The sequence below is a fragment of the Nothobranchius furzeri genome, chromosome 13 (assembly GCF_043380555.1).
Source record: "Nothobranchius furzeri strain GRZ-AD chromosome 13, NfurGRZ-RIMD1, whole genome shotgun sequence".
Lineage (NCBI taxonomy): Eukaryota > Metazoa > Chordata > Actinopteri > Cyprinodontiformes > Nothobranchiidae > Nothobranchius > Nothobranchius furzeri.
In genome coordinates this window covers 29,875,354-29,902,307 of record NC_091753.1, presented here as the reverse complement: position 1 = coordinate 29,902,307, position 26,954 = coordinate 29,875,354, and the positions used below count along the sequence as shown (strand labels likewise).

General features: G+C 42.8%; 1 protein-coding gene across 2 annotated transcripts in view; it reads left to right on the top strand.

The window, feature by feature from the left end:
- veph1 (ventricular zone expressed PH domain-containing 1) overlaps nucleotides 1-26,954 on the top strand; it is a 125,057-nt gene that overhangs the window by 85,459 nt on the left and 12,644 nt on the right. For both annotated transcript variants that reach the window (XM_015951820.3, XM_015951821.3), the window contains exons 6-11: nucleotides 1,246-1,455; nucleotides 11,684-11,898; nucleotides 12,733-12,945; nucleotides 15,168-15,526; nucleotides 21,813-21,952; nucleotides 23,446-23,580. In XM_015951820.3, coding sequence (XP_015807306.3) covers nucleotides 1,246-1,455; nucleotides 11,684-11,898; nucleotides 12,733-12,945; nucleotides 15,168-15,526; nucleotides 21,813-21,952; nucleotides 23,446-23,580 — 1,272 coding nt within the window. The remainder of the gene's footprint in view (nucleotides 1-1,245; nucleotides 1,456-11,683; nucleotides 11,899-12,732; nucleotides 12,946-15,167; nucleotides 15,527-21,812; nucleotides 21,953-23,445; nucleotides 23,581-26,954) is intronic.

The following is a 26,954-nucleotide window of genomic DNA, read 5'->3' as shown; positions in this document are numbered from 1 at the left end:
CAAAACTTACATATAGTCAACAGAGTTACTCCAACATGCAGCCACCCAGAGCAGCGCAGTTCCGGAATGTGCAAATATCAGGTAATAAGTCTCCAAAACCTGCCGTCTTCTGCTCACCTCTGCTATGACTGACTTCTAGCTCCTTAAACAGGAGCGCCAGAGCATTTTATTTTGTTTTGCTACAGAGATCAACTCACAAGGTATTAATTTTTACTAGAGACCACTGCAAAGAAACAGTGAATTTAGTCTTTAAGATCTGTGGCAGTGGTATTATTCTTTTTTAACATTTCCCACAGTTCCGGGCCTATACTGTTGACACATACACAAGTATGCAGAAGATCTTTTTCTCAAAACAGCAGCAACAACTTTCATAACAGAGTTGTAAATTCTCCTAAGTCCTCGTGTTTTGGGATAACATTTTCAACCCACATCCTGCTGCTTCTCTCTTTTTTTAATGTACAACCTACTGAAGTTAGTCAACATCCATCTGGAGGCCCCAGCTGAGTTTCATTGCTGAACAACGTGGATTGTTCTTGGTGTGGACCACTTTCTTTGTAAATGAAACCTAGTTTTTTTGCTCCAAATGATTTTTAGTCAAACCATCTTAATTATTTACCTTTGACTTGCCTGTGTGCCACAACGAGACCACCACCAAGTAAAACACATTAAAATTTTGTTATTAATTCTGAAATGGAGCGCATATCACTGCAGGAACTACTTTATTCTTACACATTTTGGAGAAGAGCTGCTGTTTTTCACACAACAGGAACCTGATCTCAGTGGTGAAACAGGCACAATTCAGTTCAGTTGAGAAACAAAACCAACCATCTGGAGTTATTCTTACCCTCTGCCTCACCCCCCTCATCACCCCACACAGAGACTACTCACCAAAAATGTTCTGTTTTATGCAGCCGCATTCACGACATCAGTTACAAAATGTTTCATAGCATGGTGTAACTTACTAGAAGTGATGGGAGGCTGACATTTCAAATGTTCTTAAGAAAAGTGGTGGAATTAGCAAGTTCATTCAGAACAACTGTCTCACAAATTTGAATAAAAATTCTGAAACATTGGTGGATGTATTCCAGTTTTACCCGAGAGCTGCAGTTGGTCCTTGATTAATTTTCTCATCCCTTACGCTGCTCCAGGATCTGTCCCCTCATCTGCAGGTTTCATGAGTTACACCCAGAAAATCAACAATCCCTCTTAACTGAGTGCTTTGTACATCTGTATTAATCCACACAGATGCTGAGCACTCAGGTTCCTGTACTGGTCAGTTACCTGAGTGACCATTCTCTGACCGAGGCTCTGCTGGGAGCTCTGGTAGACGTCTCACAGGCCAGTCCTTCATCACTCATCAACTTTCTTCCTACATTGAGGATGGTGGGACAGCATTCTACTGCGTTCCAGGGCAGTGTGGCCAAAATCCACGGTTCTGTGGGCATCATCAGTGAGGTAAAAAACGTATCTGCATGATAAAATGCTGCTGAAATTGTCCAGGCCTTTGGGTTTTATTCACAAATTCACACTGAAACTGAGACAGATTCAGCTTAACATCCAGCCCACACCAAACACTAACTCTACACTCAAAAAATAATTTTTGGCCCCATTAAACACCAGCTATAAGGTTTATATAAGAGTTGACTAAAATTTATGAAATCACAACTGTTATTTATCAAAATGGTTAACCTAAAATCAAATGTACCAAGCATAAATGCAACCTAAGCATCTTTAGTAAACCCCGCTTCTTTGAGTCCCATTTTTAGGACTTTTAAAGAGCATACTAGGGGGCAACAAATCCCCAGTGTGTCATCTGTACTTCATCTGGGCTGAAGAAGAAAAAGAACAAAACTGCACCCAAAAGCAAAATAAGATCCCTTATAATCACTAACCTACATTTTTCTGAAGATGCAATGAACATGGCACTGCAGTGGCTGCTGGTATCATACCGCATTTTAGAAGAAACTATCTTTTATATAAAGATAAAAATCATGAGATCATCATCACAAGAACACTCAAAAAATTAAAAAGATTAAAAAATTATGAAAACATATCATAAATTAGAGAAAAATTAAAAAATGTAATAAAATTATTTGAGGAAAGGGAAAGAGAAATGGATAAGATAGTGGTAAATAGTGGATCCTGGGAAAGGCAGAATTGAAGGAGAGGGTGTTGATGAAGAATCACCTGAAAGTGTTGGATTTTGTTTACCAGTTCCTCACAGCTCCAGCCTACCTCTCATTAGGGCTGCACAATGGATTTTGAACAATCATAAAAACAAAACAAGCCGAGTATTTGCTCCTCCCTCCTGCACTGCTCTGAATTACAAATCAAGTGCATCTCCAACACAGCCAACTTAGCAAATTTTCAGACCCCCTTCTTGACTTTATTTTCCTAAAATCACATAGAAACATCAGGCAACATTTCACCTTATGAATAACTTTGTTGTTGACATTTCCTGCAGGTTAGCAAAACACCCAGCCTTCACTCCAGATCGTCCTTCCGGGCATTCGGAAAAGGAATGTTGTTACATTACACTGACTGACCAATCATAAACCTTTCTCGGTGGAGCTCGCTTGCTAAAATTTTGTTTTACAAGCGAAATTAATTCTTATATCTGAAGTGATTTATCAGGGCTGCAAACTCTCACATGATGAGGGTCAGAATTGCATTTGACTGTCTTTACACATTCTCACACCATACCATAATTTTTCACACTGATAAATAATAATAGTTCCTCTATCTGAGCAACACTTAGCATTGCGCTACTGCTATGGTACCGCTGGTGAGGGCTAAATAATTATTATACAGCCTGTTTTGGAAGTTCACTACAACATAGATGTTTATATTTGTTTTTATATTATTTGCTGTCAGTATTTGCAGTGTTTGTTTGATCAAACTGGGTCGGTATTGGGTAAGCTTGAAGAGTTAAACTTCAGCCTAAAAAAAAAAAATATATATATATATATATATATATATATATATACATATTTTTTTGTTTTACATGCTTTATCTTGAGTTAAAATAATTTATTTGAGTCATAAAACAGAAGAATTTTTATTGCTGTACATTTGGTTACAACATCCAGTGTTGCATTATCTGTTTCTTTTTTAGACTCAGCTGTTCTGGGAAGTAAATCCCTGAAGGACACGAAGGTTTTAGGTTTTCTCTTCCCTTTTCACTTTTCTTCTGTTTACATCACAGATGGAAATCCTAGAATGACGAAACATCCGATCAGTGGCTGATGAGTAATGATGATCTTGTCATAATTCATCAGCTTTTAGACTTCAGTTTCTCTCTTTTTGACCTTGTTTGTTTCTTTGTTAAAAGTTTATGTTGAGAATGTTTTTTATCCTCATGTATGTTAAATTATTTACTGATATTTCTAAAGGCAGGCCAGTTGGTCCATTCATTTCCCTGCTTATATCAGTAGGATCCTCTCTTCCTGGGACAGGTTTACTCTCATGTAGAAGCTGAGACCGTCTGTCTAGCATGAACAGAAAAACAGTTCTTAGGAGAGGACTCCAGAGTCCTCCTTCAGCTCCAATGAGGGCAGTTTAGCAACAATTAGGCAAAATTAGCAGCAGGGGAAATATTTGTGTCTCCAGATGAAGTGTTTTCTTTTCACACCCACACATCGTTCGGTAAATTTAAGGGTGTCCTAAAACGCACGCACGCACGCACGCACGCACGCACACACACACACACACACACACACACACACACACACACATCTTCAGAAAGTGTAGAGCTTGAAACCATAACAAAGTCTTCAGTTACTCCAGGGCTGCATTTCCTCCAAAAGCTGTTTCCTCCTCAATCTTCTTGTCAAACCCCTGCCAACCCAACTTTAGCACACACACACACACACACACACACACACACACACACACACACACACACACACACACACACACACACACACACACACACACACACTCACACACAATGTACCTTGTCTTTCTTCATCTTGGAACCATTTGGAAAATAACCCTTGTTTTGTGGAAAATACTCCTGCAGAGGCCTCCTGGTGATGGCAGTGGAAAGTGCCTCCCGTGGATTTGTCTTTGTGACAACCCAACATTTTTGTGAAAATTTTCTGTTTTGTTTTATTCAGATTAGTGCACAAGGCTGTTGGACTCTACCTGGGCTGTTCCTTGTCCTAGAACATGTGGGCCATTTTCATGAAGAAGAACTCAAGGTGTTTTCATGGAGAAGAGGGTGTCTGGATTGGGAATTATGTGTTTCTGTTTGTGTGTGTGTGTGTTTCTTCCCATGGACTCACCACTCATGGGAGGGGCCAAAGGGGTCGGGTGCAGTGTGTGACGGGTGGTAGTCGAGGGCGGGGACCTTGGCGGTCTGATCTTCGGCTACAGAAGCTGGCTCTTGGCTCATGGAATGTCACCTGGGGGGAAGGAGCCTGAGTTGGTGTGTGAGGTTGAGAGGTTCCGACTAGATATTGTCGGACTCACCTCAACGCATGGCTCTGGCTCTGGAACCAGTTTCCTTGAGAGGGGTTGGACTTTCTACCACTCTGGAGTTGTTCCCACTGAGAGGCGCCGAGCAGGGGTGGGCATACTAGTTGCCCCCCATCTCGGTGTCTGTACGTTGGGGTTTACCCCAGTGAATGAGAGGGTAGCCTTCCTCCGTCTACATGTGGGGGGACTGGTTCTGACTGTGGTCTGTGCTTATGCACCAAACTACAGTTCAGACTACCCACCCTTTTTGGAGACCTTGGAGGGGGTGCTGGAAAGCGCTCCTTCCGGTGACTCCCTCGTTCTGCTGGGGGACTTTAACGCTCACGTGGGCAATGACAGTGAGACCTGGAGAGGTGTGGTTGGGAGGAACGCCCCCTGATCTGAATTCAAGTGGTGTTTTGTTATTGGACTTCTGTGCCAGTCATGGATTGTCCATAATGAACACCATGTTCAGACATACAGGTGTCCATATGTGCTCTTGGCACTAGGATACCTTAGGCCGCAGCTCGATGATCGACTTTGTTGTTGTTTCATCTGACCTGCGGCCGCATGTCTTGGACACTCGGGTGAACAGAGGGGCGGAGCTGTCAACTGACCACTACCTGGTGGTGACTTGGCTCAGATGGTGCAGGAGGATGCTGGTCAGACCAGGCAGGCCCAAACGTATCATGATGGTCTGCTGGGAATGTCTGGCAGAGTCTCTTGTCAGAAGGAGCTTCAATTCCCACCTCCGACAGAACTTCCAAAATGTTCCGGAGGAGGCGGGGGATGTTGAATCTGAATGGACCCTGTTCCGTGCCTCCATTGTGGAGGCGGCCGACCAGAGCTGTGGGTGCAGGATCGTCGGTGCCTGTCGTGGTGACAACCCCCGAACCCGCTGGTGGACCCTGGCGATTAGGGATGCTGTTGAGCTGAAGAAAGAGCCCTATCAGGTCTTTTTGGCCTGTGGGACTCCAGAGGCAGCTGAAGGGTACCGGCAGTCCAAGTGGAACGCGGCTCGGGTGGTCGCCAAGGCAACAACCCGGGCTTGGGAGGAGTTTGGTGAGACCATGGAGCAAGACTTCCGTACGGCTTCGAGGAGATTCTGGCGCACTGCCCCCCCCCCCCCCCGGGGGGGGGGGGCAGTGTGCTACCAAAACTGTCTATAGTGGGGACTGTGTGCTGCTGAACTCTACTCAGGACGTTGTGGATCGGTGGGCAGAATACTTTGAAGACCTCCTCAATCCCACCGACATGTCTTCCAGTGAGGAAGCAGAGTCTGGGGACTTTGGGTTGGCCTCTCAAATCCCTGGCGCTGAGGTCACTGAGGTGGTTAAAAAGCTCCTCTGTGGCAAGGCTCTGGGGGTGGATGAGATCCGCCCGGAGTTCCTTAAGGCTCTTGATGTTGTGGGGCTGTGTTGGCTGACGCAGCTCTACAATATTGCGCGGACATTTGGGGCAGTTCCACTGGACTGGCAGACCGGGGTGGTGGTCCCCTTATTTAAAAAGGGGGACAGCGGGTGTGCTCCAACTACAGGGGGATCGCACTCCTGAGCCTTCCTGGTAAAGTCTATTCAGGGGTTCTGGCAAGGAGGGTCCGTCGGATTGTTGAACCTCAGATTCAGGAGGAGCAATGTGGTTTTCGTTCTGGTCGTGGAACACTGGACCACCTCTATATCCTTAGGGGGATCCTGGAGGGTGCGTGGGAATTTGCCCAACCAGTCTACATGTGTTTTGTGGATTTGGAGAAGGCGTTTGACCACGTCCCTTGGGGGGCCCTGTGGGGGTTACTCCGGGAGTATGGGGTACCAGGCCCTCTGATACGGGCTTTTAGGTCCCTGTATGACCGGTGTCAGAGCTTGGTCCGCGTTGCCAGCAGTAAGTCGGGCTCGTTCCCAGTGAGAATTGGATTCCGCCAGGGTTGCCCTTTGTCACAGATTCTGTTCATAACCTTTATGGACAGGATTTCTATGCGCAGCCAAGGTGTGGAGGGCATCCGTTTTGGTGGCCTGAGGATCAGGTCTCTGCTTTTTGCAGATAATGTGGTCCTGTTGGCTTCATCAGAATGTGATCATCAGCTTTCGCTGGAGCGGTTCTGAGTGTGAAGCAGCTGGGATGAGAATCAGCTCCTCTAAATTCTTGAATCGTAAAAGTGTAGAATGCCTCCGGGTCAGGGATGAGGTCCTGCCCCAAGTGGAGGAGTTTTAGTATCTCGGGGTCTTGTTCACGGGTGACGGAAAGGTGGATCGGGAGATCGACAGGAGGATTGGGGCTGCGTCTGCAGTGATGCGGGCGTTGTACCAATATGTCGTGGTGAAGAGAGAGCTTAGCCAGGAGGCAAAGCTCTCGATTTACTGGTCGATCTACATTCCTACCCTCACCTGTGGTCACAGGCTTTGGGTATGACTGAAAGAATGAGATTGCGGATTCAAGCGGCCAAAATGAGTTTTCTCTGCATTAGAGGTAGGGTGAGAAGCTCGGTCATCCGGGAGAGGCTCGGATCCGCTGCTTATCCACATCGAGCGGAGCCAGTTGAGGTGGTATTGGAATGATTTGTGACAGACCAGGTTTCTGAACCGGATCAAGCTGGATTTCTCACTCTGGGGTGGGAAAGTGTTGGTGTCTTGTTTATGAGTGAGGGATGGTTAAGTGCTGAGCCTAACTGGAATGTTCTCCAATTACTGGTCCATAAACCTTCCAATCATCTCCTAGGCTCCTGAAATTTGGATTGTGACTGAAATAACGAGATTCAAGTGGAGGAAATTAGCCTTCTCTTCAACTCGACCTTAGATGAGCAGAAGAAAATGGCTGATAGAATATTATCATTCATGCAGTGACAGGGGAATTTAGATAATCTCAAAGGTTTGATTAAGTCTTTTTCTTAGAAATGTGATATTCCGAGATAAAACACATAATCTTTGTAACTTCAACATGAACTTCCGGCTAGCTTCGGATTTGCGTGTGTGGTAACTTCCTACAAATCCTAATGGAGCCTTATCAAAGACCAGCATCAACTTCTGTTATTTCCTACTAGTTTTAGGATCATCGTATAAATTTAGTATCGCACTGTGAGTTCCTGTGAAACAGGCCAGACGTGGCTCTGTTCCTCTCCTGTCTTTACAAGGTTTGTTTGAAAGATGAAAGCAGAAATGGGCTCTCCGTCTGCCCCTCTCATAGTCAGACTGCTTGTCTGAGAGCTTTAATGTTCTCATTTTTAACTGGATGCATATTTACAAGCTTAGAGTTCTAATTTTAAATGAAAAGTCCAGTTTTTGTTTTTCCCAGATGGACTTATTTGGTCTGGCTTTTGTCCTGAATCACTTCCAGGGATTAAGTTATTGAAACATGTTACCTGTTGTTCTCATTGAGGGGGTTTCTGTGTTTAGTGGGTTGTGTGTAAAAATCTTTGGATTTTGAATAATGTTGAACTTGGTGCTGCACTAACAGTATGTTTCATTATAATTGTTACATACCTCAAGTCAGCGGTGAGAAGTTTCAGTGTGATTTAAACTAAAGTAGACTAAGAGTGATGAAACGTGATTGGTATTCCTACAACCAACAGGAATGTAATCACATTTGAAGAAAAAAAATCAAGTTTATACTTTCTTTGTTTGCTGAGAGCCAGCTAAATGTGTTTTCTATTTATTTTTGTTTGTCATGTTTTAGAAGTAGACTTTCACTTTTACCCTCGTCCATCCAACCATAAAACTGCCTGATAGGGCAAAAGAGATGTGTGCAGTTAATTTCAAACTTTTCATGAATGCAACACAAATCATATTTTAACAAAGAATAAACTGTAGTAAAATATAAGAATCAGAATGTTGATAATTCTTGTTTTTCTTTATTTAGTTTTATCCGTGAGCCTACAGAGATTATTACTTCATTTAATACAAGTCTACCTTCAGGGCACTGTCAGCCAGTATTATACATACACAGCATTTAAAAGAACAACAAAGGGAAAAGCTCCATCCATCAACCAATTTGTTCATTTTCTAGCACGTATCCAAGGTTGGATCATGGAGGTTACTGGTCCAGGTGCAACTGGGAGATCCTATGGCTCTTCCAGGCCTGAAAGGATATGTAACGCTCTGAGGTCCCCTCCCACTTGGACATTCCTTTAAAACCTCCAAAAGAAGTCAACCAGGGAGCATCACAATAAGAGACTTAAATCGACTCAGCTGATTCGTTTTGATGAGGAGGCGCCATGGTACCACTCCCATCTGGTGGATAGAGATCTCTAAGTGATGAGCACAACCACCCTACAGGAAATGATGAGCCACGGAAGACAGAAGAAGGGCAAGAGGCTGCTTGAGACATACGTACATGCCCAAAGGTCCAGCCAGTGGTGTTAGACCTGCAGGAGCTGACTCTCATCCAGGCCCCTCCACATTCAGCGAGAGGGTGCTCGCTGCAGAACTACAAAGGCGGAGCTGCACCATAAGGCGGAGCTGCACCAAAGTCAGCCCCGCCCATTCACGCAAACTCAGCCTATCCCACTGACTTCTTCTGTTTTTGTTTTTCAACTTTATCGCAAACTAACCTGACCCACATGAATTACAGCTGTTTTTAGTGTACAATTGTTAATGCTATGTTCTATGCTCCAATTAAACAAGATAAATATAACATGACAAAGCCTGAATATATCTCCAAATGAAAAGGTTTATTTTAGCAAATATCTGCCCACAGCCGCTCCAACAAAAACTGCATACGAGAGCATTTAAGTATATTTAATGGGTTCTGGTAGTCCAGTGGCAAGATCGTCTGACTTAAGTTTTGCTTTCCCCTCTGCTGATGCTGGTTCGACAATGGGTGGGCTCGGCAGCAATCTATTTAGCCAGCTGAAACATTTAATTTGTTTATATTTTAGTTGTAATGTTTATTTTCAGCAAAATATTTATGTCTCTAAAAGTTCTTTGAATTTGGTCGTTCCTAAACAGCATTTTAGTTGAAACTCTGCTCACAAATGGACTCACACTGGCTAAATAAACGAATAAATAAAAATAAACACATTAGTCATTATATTGTAAATGGTAAACCAATATATTGTTGTAAACATAGTACTGGCAAGTGTAGCTAGAAAAGAAGAAAAAGGGTTTTAAACTACCTTTATACTGCCGCTACTGGGAGACGAACCTGCGCAAATCTATATGTTAATCTGACTCCATAACCACTTCTCCACTACATCTGATGAAATGCAAATGGTGTTACATGTAATTGTGCCATTCAGTGTGTCTTTGTAGATGAGATGTATGGTTTTTCCGCCAGTGTCTCAGTAGAAGTCATTTCAGAAATAATTTGTCAGAAAATTCACAGAATATCCAGATTTGAGAACCAAGACCAGACCCGCTTCGGGGAAGGAGACCAAATTGAAGCTGAGATGGGAGGAAAATGCATGAATGAGGCCAAAAATGGCTTTGGCGTGTTTCTTATGAGGAAATGACAGTATAACATAATAAAAAGTTCCAAAAGTTAGATTTTTAATTATATGGAACCTTTACATAAACTGTTCAATTAACTTCTCAACTCCATCCTCAATCTTGCATTTTAGATGATATTAGCTATAACACCCTCTTTGGTTCCAGAATGCTATCAAGTCTGACAACTGGAAGGAACTGGACTGACTCTGATGGAATGGGCGGGGCTGACTCTGGTGCAGCTCCACCTTCTGGCACAGCTCCGCCTTTGTGGTTCTGCAGCGAGCACCACTTGGATTGCATTCAGCTGTGATCTGGCCCATGCATGCTTTAGGTCAGGTCACAGAATCATTATCTGCATTTCCTGTTTAGTTTAAGGATGACTCCAAAACTTTCAGGCTAAATTTCTGGGGTATTAGGAAGTTAGTAAAGGAGAACAGAAACATTTTGGTTTTCGTCCTGACCGCGGAACATTTGACCAGCTCTATACCCATAAGGGGGTCCTGTAGGGTGTCGGCTGTAACTCGGACTCAATCCCAGTGAGAGTTAGGCTCATTCCCACCAAGGCTGCCCTTTGTCACCGATTTTGCTTGTAACACTTATAGACGGGATTTCTAGGCGCGGCCAAGGTGTTGAGAGCATCCTTTTTGGTGGCCTGAGGATTGGGCCTCTGCTTCCTGCAGATGATGTAGTCTTTTTGGCTTCAGTAGATCACAATCTCCAACTATTCCTGAAGCAGTTTGCAGCCGAGTGTGAAGCAGCTGGGATGAGAATCAGCTCCTCTAAATCCGAGTCCATGGTCTTGAGTTGGAAAAGGGTAGAACGCATTCTCCGGGTCAGGGACCAGGTCCTGCCTCAAATAGAGGAGTTTAAGTATCTCGGGCATTCATGAGTGAGGGAAAGATGAAGCGGGAGATCGATAGGCAGATTGGTGCTGTGTCTACAGTGATGTGGGCGTTGTACCGTTCTGTTGTGGTGAAGAGAGAGATGAGCCAGAAGGTAAAGATCTTGATTTACTGGTTGATCTACGTTCCAAGTTCCTTTCCAGTGGCCACGAGGCATCACGTTTTGGATGCATACCAGGAACGAAGGGATGCTTTTATTATGTTTTGAGTCTATTTTTTACACGCTACGCTTTTAAAACACGTCAAACTCTGCAGTTCAGATCGGTCCTGACAGGAAGTCAAGCACACAAGCAATGCACAACATTTGTAAACTTTCTAAATAAAAGTTACATGCGGATTTCCAGTTGCTTAACTTGTAAAGCACGTTCGTCATCACCTGAGAAACCTTTGTAGCTTAGTTAAACAGACAGAAAATAAACCACAGACCTTTTTGGATGCATGCTGCCATCTTTCTCCTAGCTTGTTATCGTGTGAACTTCTGAAATGAAGCATTATGTTGCAATTCTCTTTTTTTTTTATGTTTGACCTCGTGTGACCTGCTGGGTGGAACACTGTTTCAGGTCTGAAACGCTTCTGGTTGGATTGGAGCTCATGGGTAAAACACCTCTAATACATTACATGCCCCTTTCACGTCCAGTGGACAGGAGGGCTAAGGAATACATTAGGATTCCCCCGGAGGAGCTGGCCTAAGTGGCTGGGGAGAGGGAAGTCTGGGCCTCTCTTCTTTTGCTGCTACCCCTGTGAGCCGACCCCAGACAAGCAGAAGAAAATATAGGGCTGGATGAGATAAATTAATAAAGACAAAAACTTTTTTAAAATAAATTTACCAGTTTAACACCATAAAAAGTCAGACTTGATCAGGTATCTGGTGAAACCTTTTCTAGTGATGCTTCTCTGTTGTTTACAGACTCATGCTCACAGCTCACTGGCCTACCTGGTGTCCCTTCTGGGCACAATGGAGCACAGCTTTCACCACACCCTGCTGCTGGAGATCAGAGCTCTGACTGACCGATACCCATCTTTACTGGGGGGTAGTAGCAAAGACATCTACAGGATGAGCAACTCTTTCACTACTATAGCCAGGCTGCTGGGACGGCGACTAGAGGACAAAACTCACAGCAGGTTGGAAAGGATGAGCTCACTGGCATGATGCACACACTTCATATGGTTTAAATTATACTCACACTCATCCATGAAATTCATTAGGACACGAAAGATGTGGCGTTAGTAAACCTATTCTTTACCATTATGTTTGGACAGATACCAAACAGTAACCAGGTGAGAATAAAAGACCAGCGTATGTTTTCTTTTGTTTTTTATATTCTTAATGAAGTCGTGTACCAGAGAGATCAGTAACTGAAACCATATAAATGTTTATTAAATGGCTTATTTTTTATTTTCTTCACCCAAAATGAAGTCAGAAGATTGGAGTCTCGGTGAAGGATCATAAAAAGCCAAATATTTGACCTGGAAATCGTGATGGGATAAAAGTGTTACTGCTCTTCTAGATTTATGCCTTTTTTCTCTCTCTTGGGGGATTTCCTGTTCCTAATGAACAGAGTTCATAAAAGGTGCTTAACAAGTATATTTTACCACACAAGAGGAAGTTTTGTGTGTTAATGTGAGTTTGTTGATGTGGACATTTGTGGTTGTGGTGTGGGGGTGACACACACACAGTTTTCTCGTAAATAAGAACAGTGTGTGCAGGACTGGAGGCAGAGAGATTTATTAGTAAAAGAACATTGTAGGGGAGGACAAAAAGACAATAGGACCTTTAGAAATCCTCTTTTAGCAAACACGTGAATGCCCTTTTGTGGAAAAAGAAACAGGAACAGATCTGCAGAGAGATCAGAGAGGATTAGGAGACAGAAATAAAGTCAGCTGTTGTAAAATTACACTTGGAAGCCTGGTTTTATCCACGTTCCACCCGACCTTGAGTTCGTGTCCTGGTTTCAGGGTGGAGGAGGCAGGCCCATCACTCCAAACTGGAAGAGGAGGAGGCGGGGCATCAGAGCAGCTGCTGCAGGGGAATGTCCAGAGTTTTGATAAGAGAATGGGAGATGAGGGAGCTGAGGAGGAGGAGGAGGAGGAGGACTCACCATCTCCCCAGCGACGGTACAGCCTGAGCCACGTCACCAGCGAAGAGAGACAGGAGATGAGATTCAACAGGTCAGTTGGGATGTCCCTCTAACGTACCTTCAGTTTTTCTCTGGTTTATTGATTAAAGCGATAGTTTTAGCTCAAAGTTTTCACAGCTTACCAGTTTGTTTTATTTTTATTCTATCACACCTGGATACCTTTAGTTGCTCGTGGGTGGATTTGTTAATAAGAGCTCCATAAAAGAGAAATGCTCATTCTAATTTAGATACGTAAATGTAACCACACTGAGCTGCTTCTGCTGGTGACCAGGTGTTAACGATGTTTGGAAGGAAGTTTCCTAAATATCTTCAAATTACCACGAAGACTCTCAGTTCACTCTCTGCACAGACGTGCTCTCATGTTGGAGGAATTTAGAGCTTTTTAAAAACGTTTAGAGTTCAGATTTCGTCTTAAAGCGTTTCGCGTTTTCACGGCCACCTGGAGCTCAGTTTGGTTTCCATGGGTCAGGGAATATATTCAGGGTTCTTAAAGGTGCTGGAAATCCTTCCAAAAGTTTGAATTTTACTGTGGATATTTTCAAGGTTTTGAAAGTGCTTGGAAATGTTCCTCACATTAAAACAGTAACACTCATTTAAATGGGACATTCATGTTGGGTGTATCTGTTCATCCACATTCATTTTATGGATGAAATGTGCTTGAAACTGATTTTGGCAACAATATTTTGACCCCCTGGACCTTTGGAGGGGTTGCTTACTGAACTGTAAATAAAAGTAGGGATGTTGATATCGGTCTAACATCAATATTGGCTGATAAAACTTGTATTGTATGGGTAGAAAACATCTGTACAGGTTTTAACTCCTTTTGTGACCCAACTTTTACATATCATGCACATTTCATCTATCAAACTCTCCTCTCTCTCAAAACGTCACTGATGGAGACAAATTAAATGAGGCACTTTTCCTATTACTAAATATATAACTTAAATTAAAGTAGTTTTCATCTTGCACAGATAATAGCATGCATGATAGGAGATATGTGATGTTAGCATCCTAAAAATAAGTTGCTATTTATTTTTACGGGGTGGGGGGGTTTACGGACACCCCTGCATATATCGGATATCGGAAACTGAGAGTTGGACAATATCGGCTATTGGTAGAAAAGCCAGTATGTAGCATCCCTAAATCAAAGCAAACACACACTTTGTGACATGAATATTTGCAACAGCAGCACAACTTTAGCAGTTACCTCATATGCTGCACATTCAGGGTGACTCTCACTGAAAACGTACTCATTCTGTGCCTCCAATAGTCGCCAACAGTCACAGCCCAATGAGATGCCGGATCAGTGTTAGTCACTCATTTTTACAGATTTTAGAAGACTAACTAAATCATTATTTTCAACCACGAGGAAAGTTTTTCAGATGTGCAGCAACAATCATTAATAGGACATTCACCACAAAAACGGATAGAAAGGTCAGCATTATTGTTTCAGACCAATCTTTAGGTCACCAGCACCTCTGGACATGGTGGCATAAACTTGTCCTTAAAATCTGGTGAAATATTGATGATATAATAAAGTTCTGTTTAGATAAAAGCATAACAAACATGTTTACTTAATCTGTATGTTTTTGAGTCCTTTTTATACACGAACCCCATTATTCATTCCATAAAACCTATAACAGCACATAAAAACTCACTAGCTAACGTAAAAATACACGTCAGCTCTTTATTATGATCAGGTTTTAGTGTGTTTTCTATGGGAATTCCTGTTATTTGCATGCCAGATGTTTTGATCTTGTTTTGAGTGGCAGCAGCGATCACACAGTCCTGTTGGAAACACTACAAACACAAACTGTAAATTTGAAGTATGAACCGCCTGTTTGGTTTCTGCTTTTCATTCAGCCAAACCTGAAGCATGTGTATGTTCAGGCTCCTTCACCAGAGTTCGTTAAATGTTTTCCTGGTGGTACCTTTCTGCAGAAGTTTGGCTTTTAAAAGTTTTTTTTTAACTTAAGCAACATCAGAAAATACTTTTTTTAATCCGAAACAAAAATATTTTGGAGGCTGATTCAAAAACACAGAGCATTGTGAAATAAGAACTTTCTTCCACTATTATTTTCTTTAAAATGCATTCAATTATTTGTTGGAAAGGGTACTATTGACAAAATGTTCTTAGATTTTTGACAGAACATTCAAATGTAATTTTAAAACCCCACAAATTTAGGATTTATGATCTTTTTTTTTGTTCGGTGTGTGTGTGCATGGGTGTGCTTGTGTGTGGTGTTTCTCCAGGTCAAAGAGCCTGGCTCTTCACGCTGCGCGTTCACGCTCCATCACTTCCGACACGGCGGATGACGGTGAAGGGGCGGAGCCAAGCACAGACAGCTGCTTTTCAAATTCTCTGTCCAATCAGCACTCAGAAAACTGTGAGGCGTCGTCCTCTGAGATGGCAGGTGACGTCGCAGCTCCACTCAACGCTAACGAGAAAAAAGAGGCTGAAACTCCTCAAAGTGGAGAGATGAATGGAAAGAGAGGAGGCGAGGAGGAGGACAAACTCTTCATCCATTTAAGAGAAAATATGGAGACGCTCAGAGAGTTCAGTGAGGAGATGGTGAAGCAGATCCCGGTCCCAGAGCAGTGTGTGATAGAAGGTAACAATTTAATATCGCATTAACATTCATAGCGGACATAATGGCGGGTTTTTAGCTTCCAGGTTGTAATTAATGTGCTTGATTATCCCGCCTGGGTAACCCAGGTAGTGACGAGGTTCATGTGATGCTTCTGTTTAAACAACCTCCTGCAGTTTGGCACCGGCTAGTTCTGCTCACAGTATTATCAGACTTATTGTTTGGAGCACACGACATGTCCAGTTCTCAGTTTGTTTCCTTAATTCCTTAAATGAGACGTTTTAAAGGTTATTTAACAACGATTTAATCTACAGGATTAAATCGTTACTTTTTCTATCACAATGCAGAATTTTTTTAGTCTGTCAGGCACGGGACCTGTCAACCACACCCTCTTGACGCCATCTTGAGTGTATGACTCGCGTTGCTAGGTGAAGCTGCAGCTGAAGTTGAAGCAGCACACACGAGTCAAAAGGAAGGATAAAAAGAACAAGGATGAATGCATCCCTACAGGGATGAACTTGTGAAGGAAGCTAGGGGTCAGTATTTTCAGAAATTGTCTACGATTGACTATGTGGATCCCTACGAGCTCAAGGGAAACAAATGGAGCTCAGACGTTTCATTACGGCCAGAAACATATCACTCAAGTAAGCGTAGCACTACTTCAACATATTTATAATCGAGTAAAAAGTAGCCACTACTTGAGTACTGGGTAACATCAGATCGAATCATTTTCTAACTATGTCACGTTTCAGACAAAAACATAAAGGTGTGGACGCATTTGTTTAGTTATTTTAAAGACCAAAGAAAGAAATGATACTAATAAATAACATAATAAGTTTTAAGCAGAAGAAAGGCTGCCCTCCATGTTTGGGAGATGGCCCAAAAACGGACATTCAGTAAGATCACTGACACAAAACAACTGTTTTACCTGCCTTTATGAAAATGCTGCAAGCAAGCACGCTTGTGGGGAGACAGGGTTTAGAAAGTGATGCTTTCTTCTATGTTCTGACAGCTGCGACCCAGGCGTGTTTGTATTTTCTGTCCAGAAACTCGCTTCCAATCAGGAAACCGAAATAAATCTTATGTCGTTATCTTTTTGCTTCTTGTAATAGTGTGACCTGGCACGGCAGCCCTTCACACAACAGGAGTGTGCCATTTTCTGTAGGTTTATAAGCTCACAACACACAAAGCGTCCAATGCTTCTATTGTTTATACTCTCAGCTATCCCATCATGCACCTGGCTACAGCTCCTGATACACCATCTGAAAAAGACCGAGTTGCTGCTGAATTTTAAAGCGATACCATCTAGATCAGGGGTCTCAAATACGTCGCTCCCGAGCTGCCGGTAACGTGCGATGCACTTGAAAGTCGCTCGCCTGGAAGCAGCCAGTGAGCCATCCTGCCTGACTTGTCATTAACGAGGGACTGATTTTAAACGTGATGGCAAGCCGTCCCCGTATTCTGCAATATCTAATCTAAAGTGAGTGTTTTGTGGAAGTAAAATAAAAGTCTGATTATTGCATAAATCATTAGACAAACGTGTTCTACCGGAAATACGCAGATTCAGTGATCAGGTTGCAGCACGGATCTCCGTTTCTGAGCGGCTGCAGCCGGATGGAGACACACTTCTAAACAAGACGGAGTGGCGTCGGTCATACAGGAAATATCCTCAGTAAAATATTCTGGGTGACAGTAAAGTGCTATCTGCGGTAACAGCTCATTGACTCTAATTAAATGTTGTTCAGTTATGAACACATAAACACGGGTTCCTAAAATATGGACTTCTGTGATTTAGCTTCAACAAATTTCCCTCAACTGTTTCAGCTGATTGTCTCGTTTAGGAATAAAACACGACTGTGAACGCTCTCTCTTAGCTCTGTGTTGCACAGCCGTCAGACCCACGGATCAGCTGATCCAGATCCAGGGAATAACGATAAACCTCCAACTCTATTTTAATACTGTCAGCAATAAAAGCAGCAAGGCATCATTTCACCTGCAGTTATTCACTAGTGAAGCAAATCTTAACCTTCATGAGCAAAAACAAAAAACACTTTAAGACAAAGAAATGTTATTTCTGTTTTTGAAGTTTAAACTATTTTTATTTTTGTGTTTGTCACATTTAGCTTTCATTCATTCGGCCCTCCCACTGTCCTAATGGGTGACCCCGCGAGGAAAGTCGACCATTGAGCAGGGTTGATGGTTTATTCCTTGAGGTCCACGTGGCAGGGGTGAGGTGGTGCTCACTCCTCACCCCTGCCACATGAACCTCAAGGGATAAACCATCAACCCTGCTCAATGGTCGACTTTCCTCGCAGGGTCACCCATTAGGACAGTGGGAGGGTTAAAATATCTTCAGTTTTATTCATTTTATGAGAACGTTTGTTTTGCATTGTTTGGAAAAATGATCATGACACTACAATTACTTGAAAGGTTTTGTATTAAATCACTTTTAAACATTCTTTAAAAGACATTTAATAGTTTTTGTGTAATGACCTTGGATGGAGGACTCGTGAGGACAAACGAACATGGTAAGAAGTTTTTTATTGAACAGTTTGGGTGTTTGTTAGCAAAAATCCAGAAAGGTGTCAGGGGCTTGGTCAGGTGGAAGCGAGGCTCAGAACCAGAGAGAGCAGCGTGGGATAAGACGAGGCAGGCGAGAGGCTTGAAGTCAGAAGACAGGTCCGAGGTCAAAAATCCAGGAAATCCAATAACCAGGCAGGGATCCTGACAGGGGCTAGGCAGAAATCCTGGGGTCAGAACAGGGTCGAGGTCCGAGAGTCAGGTAACAACAGAAGGCTGGAGAATCTACTTGCTGTGGCGTTCAATAATCTGGCAGGGAACTGGTGGCTGGCTGGGGAATATGTAGCTGGTGGGACAGGTGACCAGGATGACATGATTACAGGGTGCAGGTGTGAATTAGGTGGATGAGGGCCCGGCTGAGGAGGACGGCAACCTGGGAGACATGACATTCTGGAAGTTTTGGGAATAATTTGTTCATTAATGTTTGCTCAAAAAATGATGTTACTGGTCCATGCTGAAACAAAGTCAAGTCCTTCACACGAAGTCGACTTTTATTTCTTTATATGAAAGGATCTAAATAAACATATTTTGTTTGGTTTGATTTTCAGAATGTCACAATCTTCCTTCAACTTTTTTTACACTATTGATGTATTGAAATACAGAGAAAACAACTTGTGAATACGATGCATGTATCAATATGAATACATCATGTGACGGTAGCACGGTTCCCAAAAGACCAGAGACCCCAATCTAGGAGTTCCCACCTTAAATATGTTATATCTTTCTGTAACTCTGTCACGACTTCACCTAGGACCCGGGCAAAGTAAAGTAAAAGGTAAAAGATGGACCGGGGGAAAGGAGGTGGAGGAGTCGCCGGATTGTAAAGTAGTAATCTCTTTTTAATAAAGTAAAAGGAGGGGATAGAACCACCTCACAGGTTCATACAAGACACTAAAAGGAACTCGGGAAAACTTCCTGGAATAAAACACAACAAAAATACACAGCTTTCTGGTTTAGCTAGAACCTCAAAAGGTTAACATAATAAGGCTGGTGTTCTTCTTACCAAAGGTTCTCTTAATACTATAAATGTTTGCTAAAGTCTAAACCAAAACAAACTCAAAACCACCAGCTCAATGATCTGGACCATGTCAAACTATAACGAGAACTAACAAACAAAGCCACAACCACCGTTTGGCAAGTGCAGAGGATCTACCTCAGACTAAATGCGCTCTCTATAGTTCTACCAGGCTTAAGTCTCAACAGGAGCGTGGAGCAGGGAAACAACTCATAGGTAGGAGTTGCTCCCCGAACTGCGGATCCCACGACATCTTTATCCACTCGGCACGAATAAGGTAATCAGTCATTATTTCCTGCAGCTGCGCTCTCGGCGCTTTGACCGGAGTTCCTGGATGATGTCACTGCAGCGAGTTCACTGAGGGGGAATCCCTGTCACTGTTGTCATGGAGATGAGATGCTCTTCCTGGCTCTCACCCTCGGACAGTTTTCTTCTTTCTTGCTCCGTTGCTCCACATTGAGTATGTCATATAACAATAAAATGAAATAAACACAAGTACCAACCACATACTCACTTAAAGACCCCACTAATGGGGACGTAACAAACTCACTAATGCCTTACACTCATTTAAAAAGAATTGAAAATCTAGAAATATTTCCTTAATTATCCAATTTCTCTTACATCTGCAGAAACCTAATTAGTTGATGTGTGTGTGACATTAAACACGGTTTAAGTTTTATTAGTGGTTCAAACACACATGCAGCATTTGTTTTTATTCATGTTTCAGTCTGTCTGTTTCCTTTGCGATCATCATGTGAGACTCTGTGTTTTCACCAAAGCCTGATTCAGACCTGCTGCACCAGACAAATCAATAATAATAATCAAATGTTGCTCAGATCTATTCAACCAACTTTATTTACACAAAGCATGTTTAAGTTGTTCACTAAACAACAACATGCGATAGAAAAATGATCCCTTTCACAGAGGCGTGTCAGTTTACGCTATCCATCTATTTTCTGCCACTTATCTGTGAACCGGGTCGTGGGGTCAATGGTTTAGACCTCCCGCTCCCCAGCTGCCTGCTCCTGCTCATTCTGAGGGACTTGGGGGCGTTTCCAGGCCAGCTGTGAGAGATAATATCTCTGGCGAGTCCTGAGTCTGTCCTGAGGAAACGCCTCCCATCAAAGGCATCCTAATCAGCTGTCTGAACCACCTCAGCGGGGTTCTGTTCCTGCGTAGGAGGGTGAGGATGAGTTCTGCAGAGGAAGCTCACTTAGGCTGCTGGTGTTTGTGATCTTGTTTTGTTGGTTATTGCCCAAAGGTCTTCACCAGAGGTCAGGGCCGGAATGTAGATTGGTTCATAAAATGACAATTGACCCAAGATACTTAAACTCCTCCACCTGGAGCATTGACAACAAGGACTTTTTATTACAAGGATGTAGCTGCACGTGCATCCCAGCATGAGCGTGCTCATGCTCGTACTTTTCCTCCACTCAATCACACCTGTGATAAGTCTGCTAGTAAACAGAACCAAAGACAGTCTGGCCTCAATAACCAGGAGTGATTAAATGTGTATTTAATTAAGAAGGTGAGAAGAGAAGCAGGGATATCTCTGTAGGAACGAACTGACTTAAAACAACTAGTGTGCAAACCAAGAAGGACAGTAGTGACATGAGTGAAAGCTTTCACACTAAGCTGTGAACATGCTCTTCTGACTAAAAACAGGAGTTTCAGACGTTCACGTGAACAAAACAACGAAAGGAGAAACCACATACTCCTCAAATAATCTAATCCTCTTTCACATTTTGCCAGTCATTCTCCCGAGAGGCGTTTGATATTTTATTTTTGTTCACGCCTGATTATTTCAGATTTTTTTAATCGATTTGATTCACTAAATCAAATCATCACTGCTGTGCTTGTCATTCTGCTTTTTCTATTTTGAACTGATTTATTGGATCCAGTCAGTCTTTACATAATACATCCACTCTCTCCACTTATATTCCCGTGAATTTACTCTGTCAGTATCTGGTCTAAAGAAGGTCATGGGTCTGCATGCTGACCCTCAGTCTCTCGGGGCGAGGATTACACAGAGGAGTGCGCGTACACCAAACACTAACGCACAATCACGCACAAGCCCGACAGAGTGTGCAGGTGCTTCTGGTTGACGTCGCAGCAGCAGTTGCGTAATCTTTGGAATCAGCTTGGTTTGTTTTTTGGGCGTGGCCTTGTTGTACCCTCTTCTGACTGTTGTTTCACAGACATTTTGTAATTAGATTACTTTCATTTAATCTTGTGTTTTCATCAGAAGAATGACAAATGCACATACTCGTGAGTCAAACTTCAACCTGTCTGTCTTGTGTTTTCACTCATTAATCAGCAAGCCTGATTTATGAGTGTCGACAGTTTGTTTTAGTTACTATGGTAACAAATTTAATTCACCATGTCAGCAAATGTTACATCAGATATTCCACGAAACTGTACTGTTGTAACATTATTCAACAAAGAAACTCAGTGACACCAGATGTTTTTCTGACGGAACTTGAATGTGTTGTGAAAAACGGATTTGGCCTCACAGATTTTCTCTGTTTTTGCTTGAACAACAAATAAATTTCAATATCAAACAAAGATATGAGTAAAAAGAAAATTCAGTTATTTAACAACCGTCATTTATCTTGGGGTGAATTTAAACTCATGACATGGACAACTGAATTTACGTGTGTGTGTGTGTGTGTGTGTGTGTGTGTGTGTGTGTGTGTGTGTGTGTGTGTGTTACAGATTCAAGTCGAGGTTGTGTGGCTAAGCTGTCGTTCTCCTGCCCGTTGAAGGGTTACTACTGCCTGTACGCCAAGTCCTACTTCAACCTGACAAGTCACCAGCCTCACCTCTGGATTCGCATCATGCTGTTGCATTTACAGGTGCACTCGGACATCCAGCTGTAAAACACAAAAACACATCTGTGCAAACACTGGACAAAGTGCTGCAGCACCACATGTTGCAGTGGGGGCGAGTGACCAGGATGGATCATTGGTAGAAACATTTTTAGAATTAAGGGGAAATAGTTTGCAGAAACATAGTTGAGCCATTTATTTTAGAGGGATATTCCACTCCTATGTAAAGTTTTGTTTGTTGCCATATTCCCCAGAGTTACATAAGTTGGAAAAAGCATTTTGTATGCAGCCCAGTCATTCTCCTGATCTGGCAGTATTCTGTTAGCGTTAGCTTAGCATAAACAACGTAAGTGAATAGGAACAGCTAGCATTGTATGTGAAAAAGTCATGAACATTACTCAATATTGATCCTATGTTTTCTTGGTAACCTCAATGATTATATCAGCTGCAAATAAAAATAAAAAGTTGCACAAAGGAATCACATTAGCTGATTTAGACTTGGAATTACGTTGTGACAAAGCATCGCTGTAAGCTGCGGCTGCAAGGTGTAAGGATAATGTAGTCCCATCTCCTGTAATTCTGCCATATTACTGATTGTTTTCATTTGCATCCTGTAATTATTGAGGTCATCTAAAAACATTAGGATCATTATTGACTATTGAGACTTTTTCACACACATGCTAGCTGTTACCATTCACTTACATTGTTTATGCTAAGCTAAACTAATGGAATACTACAAAATCAGAAGAATTACTGGGCTAGTTATAAAATACTTTTTCCCACTTATCTAACTCTGGGGATTATGGCAGCAGACTAAATTACACTTAGAGGTAGAATATCCATTTGGGTTGAACACATTTGAATTTTACTTTCTATGCAAAGTCTGCTCTGAATCTTTTTTCTTCATTACGAGCTCTGATTTCTAGAACTAAAAATCTGTTCAAATTTAAGGGAAAACCCAGCCAGGCATTTACTGATGAGTTGTTCCACAACATGCTGCCAGAGCAGCTTCAGCCTGTGGACCTCTGCTGGGGGGAGTCCAGGATCTCTTCCAGGCAAATTACCTCATTTGGTGTTTTGATGACAATAGAAGGGAGTGTCCTCTCTAAAGCAGCGATGGTGCTTGACTCGCGGATGTGCCTGAATGCTGAAGATCAAATTTTACGATGCAATTTTATTGTGGGTTTAATTATATTTGGTAGGTCAGTTCTCTCCGTTTACCTCCTTCCATCAGATGAGCTAAATAGTTTATTTTCTATTCTGCTTTTGCCATCTGGGAATGACTTTCCTCCGCACCGAAGTGATAGGAAGATGCTTAAAGAGGGAACATTTTAAGATTGTTAATTTTTCCTGAGCAGACAGGCCGCCTGAACGGTGCCACGGTGCAGTTAGCACCCTGAATGTGACATTAACACACCACATGATAAAAGACTTCATTCATTTGTATCTTTGTTGTCCAGATGTTTTCTTGCCCACATATTTTCTGTCTTACGTCCAGCTTTGTGTTTTAATTTAACCAGAGTAAGTCCAGTGTCCCTCTGTGCTCCAGAGACAAGTCTGTCCAGAGACTGGCGTCTCTTTGGGAGAAGACGCAGCTTAAAGGCTCTCACAGCTTCTCCATGGCGATGACCCAACACACCACCCCGCAAAGGAAGGTAACCAGGCTGCAGCGTGAGTGTGTATGTGTGTGTTCATACTGTTTGCAGAGGGGATGACATCATCACTTACATGAAGAAAGAAATAAAAGATAGGAGCTGACGTTTGCTTAATGGATATTTCTTTAAACAAACATTCTTTTCACTTTGTCTTTTTAATATTTGTGTGTGTGTGTGTGTGTGTGTGTGTGTGTGTGCGCGCGCGCAGGTGGTGATTTTCGTGCTTACATTGGGACAAACTGAGAATTCATTAGAAGATAATTAAACCCACTGAGAAAATACATCTGCCCAGTGTTTTACCCTGAGTGTACAGCTATGGTTACCACATGGAGCCCACATTTACCCATATGTGTTCACTCACACACACACACACACACACACACACACACACACACACACACACACACACACACACACACACACACACACACACACACACACACTCACAGAGCGTTTGACTTATGTGACTTGCTACATTGTCAAATACAATGTGTTGTGAGTTCAAACTAGCAGGCCTTTTCTAACGACACTACTCAGACTAAAACAGGGTTAACCGCAGAGCATCAGTGGTGCGGAAAGGCAGCGGAACGGTTTACTCGCGACAATCACTGCACTCAAGTGCACACCGGGAGAGTCTCAGCAGTGAAGCGGATTCTCTGCCGCTCGATTCGCGAGATCACAAGATCCCTTGAGACTTCAAAGGTTACGGGTTGTTCATGCAGTCCGCCATTAAATCAAAAAGAAGGAAATCTCGTTTTTGCTGTTCGAAGTCATATATGATGTTATCCCTCCCCACTGCCAGAATTAAAGCCATGAAATCACATCGCTGCACTTCTGGAATGATGCTGTGAGTAAATAAGCCATTGGGTCACACGTAAGCTTCATATACCGTAAATCCTCTAATACAGGCCCAGGCCTGTATTTTACTCTAGCTCATCAAGCTCCAGGCCTTTATTGGAAGGAGGGCCAGAATTAGAGGCAGGCCTCAATTTCTATTTGAGTGGTTGGTTCGCTGGAGTTTTTGACGATTAAAATTGCGCCCACATTATCCAAGTTAAACACATTTCTTTTAACAATGGTAGTTTCTGCTTCAGCCCTCTCCCCCCTCCCCCTGCACAGCGGCCGCAAACTCACTGATGCGCCTGCAGCCTGTCAGAGTTCCTGTTGCTCTAAACATTAAAATAACTATTTCATTTTCTGTTCCTCACTTCTGATTACCTTCGATGGTGTCTGTTTGTTGCTACCAGGTACAAAAACTAACTTGTTTTTATTTGACTATTTTTCTGTCCTGTCTGTTTATTATCTTCCTGCATCTCCTCTCAATCCTAAAGAAAAACTGCTACCTGGGTTCATATATATTCACCTTATGAGTTACCTTTGAACTGCAGTTCTAAAAGATCTACCGACCGCAAAAACAGCACAGTGTGCGCTGCTCGCCGGCCGCACCGGTGAGGTGCGTCACCGGAGGACAAGGTGAAGCGCCCCGCTCCACAGCAGCAAAAAGCATCAGGCACAAATAAAAGACAGAAAACATTAAAGGAAATGAGCCTACATGAACGATCGCGTGTTAAATTAGTTTTTGAGGTGGCGACACCTGATTTGATAATGTTACTGTGGCTGCGCTCATTACGCAGATGTCTGGAGCGCATCAACAATCAGAGCTTTGCATGCGCAAGCTGGTTAAGGTTAGGATGGGGGTGAGGGGAAGGTTAAATTGCAAGAGGGTAAAGGTCACAATTTGGTTAAATGTCCGTTTTACGGCGGGTGTCAGTACCGACGCTCTGGCACAGCGCGTTGCCTTCCGACGTGCAGGAGCTTGTCACCTGCTGACAGCAGGCTGCTGTCTTTTCCGAGGACTGCATCTTGCCGGTCATTATCACGGGACAGCGACTAGTCGATGACAGGCAAAACAAGTCACTATAGAGCGGTGAAGTCGATTAGTGACTAGTTCATACAACCCCTACTGCTCCCCAGAGTGTTCTGCAGCATAATCAGCACGTTCTCTTTGAATTTTATATCATATTTTCGCCTCCTCTTCGTCTCCACACCTGCCAAATCGCGGTCTATCACTGGCAAATCAAAAGTGAGACGATGACACAACCGTCCCCCGTGGTACTTGCTTGTTACCACATTCCACCTGGCCACAATAAAAAACCAGCTATTTTTCACTTCTGCCGACTCCGACACCGGCCAAAATGTGATACCCGGCCGTTAATTGAATACAGGCCAATATTAGAGGATTTACGGTATATAAAAGTGCATCGCTGCAGTACTTTTACTTAGAAAATTACCAGTGATTTTACACTGAAGCCGTGTGTGGTTTCCTGTCTAGCCCTATGTTAACTGCGGCAATTGACGCATCCCAGAAGCGGCTTGTGGAAAAAATAGAACCCGGTCCTATCTTTAGCTGTGCGACGTGCCGCTTCTGGGACACGTCTGAAAATTGCCACATCGCTGCTGGTTTATGACACTCCATAGACTATGATGGATTCTATTTGAAGCGGTGCCATTCCGCGCCGCTGGTGCTTCCTGTGTGCAGTAAGGGTAACTCAGCTCACCTCGGTGTATTTGGGTTTCCCTGCCAGCTCTGTGACAAAAATGTGTTTGCTCTTCACAGCATGCTGGGGGGGGATGTCACGGATGTAGTTTCCATTTTAGAGTGGAGGGGTCTTTACAGTAAGCATACAAAAGTATGTATAAAACTACAGCCCAGGGGCTCTTTTATGCAATATCAGGAATACAGAACTGTCAAGTACACATGTGGCTGAAACAGCCAATCACAAATTAGCAAGTATCAGCACAGCCAATAGATGAGCTTATGGACGGTTCTAATGGGAAACAGGCTTCAACACACACTGTTGTTTTCCTCTTAGTCATAGTGCTCAACCAGTGTCTATTTAATATAGCGTAGTATTGTTTTTGGACGATAAAAGTAGGGATGTCCCGTTCCGATATCAATATCGGAAGTAATTCGATATCAGCCCAAAAGCACTGTATCGAATTATATCAGACGGCATCAAAGTCTCTGTTATAAGCGGTCCATTAAAGGTTAACATTTTTGCAACCAATGGTCTTTTTTTTTCATACTTACTGTTATTGGCTCTTGTTCTCCGATTGAGTAATATCACTTGATCAAGTCTTTCATACATTCCACACTATGAAATAGGTAAAAGTATGTATGATTTATGCTGATATCGTATCAGATTGATGTCGGTATTGGTTAATACTAAAGGCTGCAATATTGGTATTGTATCGGAAGTGAAAAAGTTGTATTGGGACATCCTTAGTAAAAAGTGCAGGGGACATAAATTGACTTTGGAAAAAGTGGGGGGGTTAGAGTTAGTGGAATCTTTATGAAAAAAGGGCATGGAGTA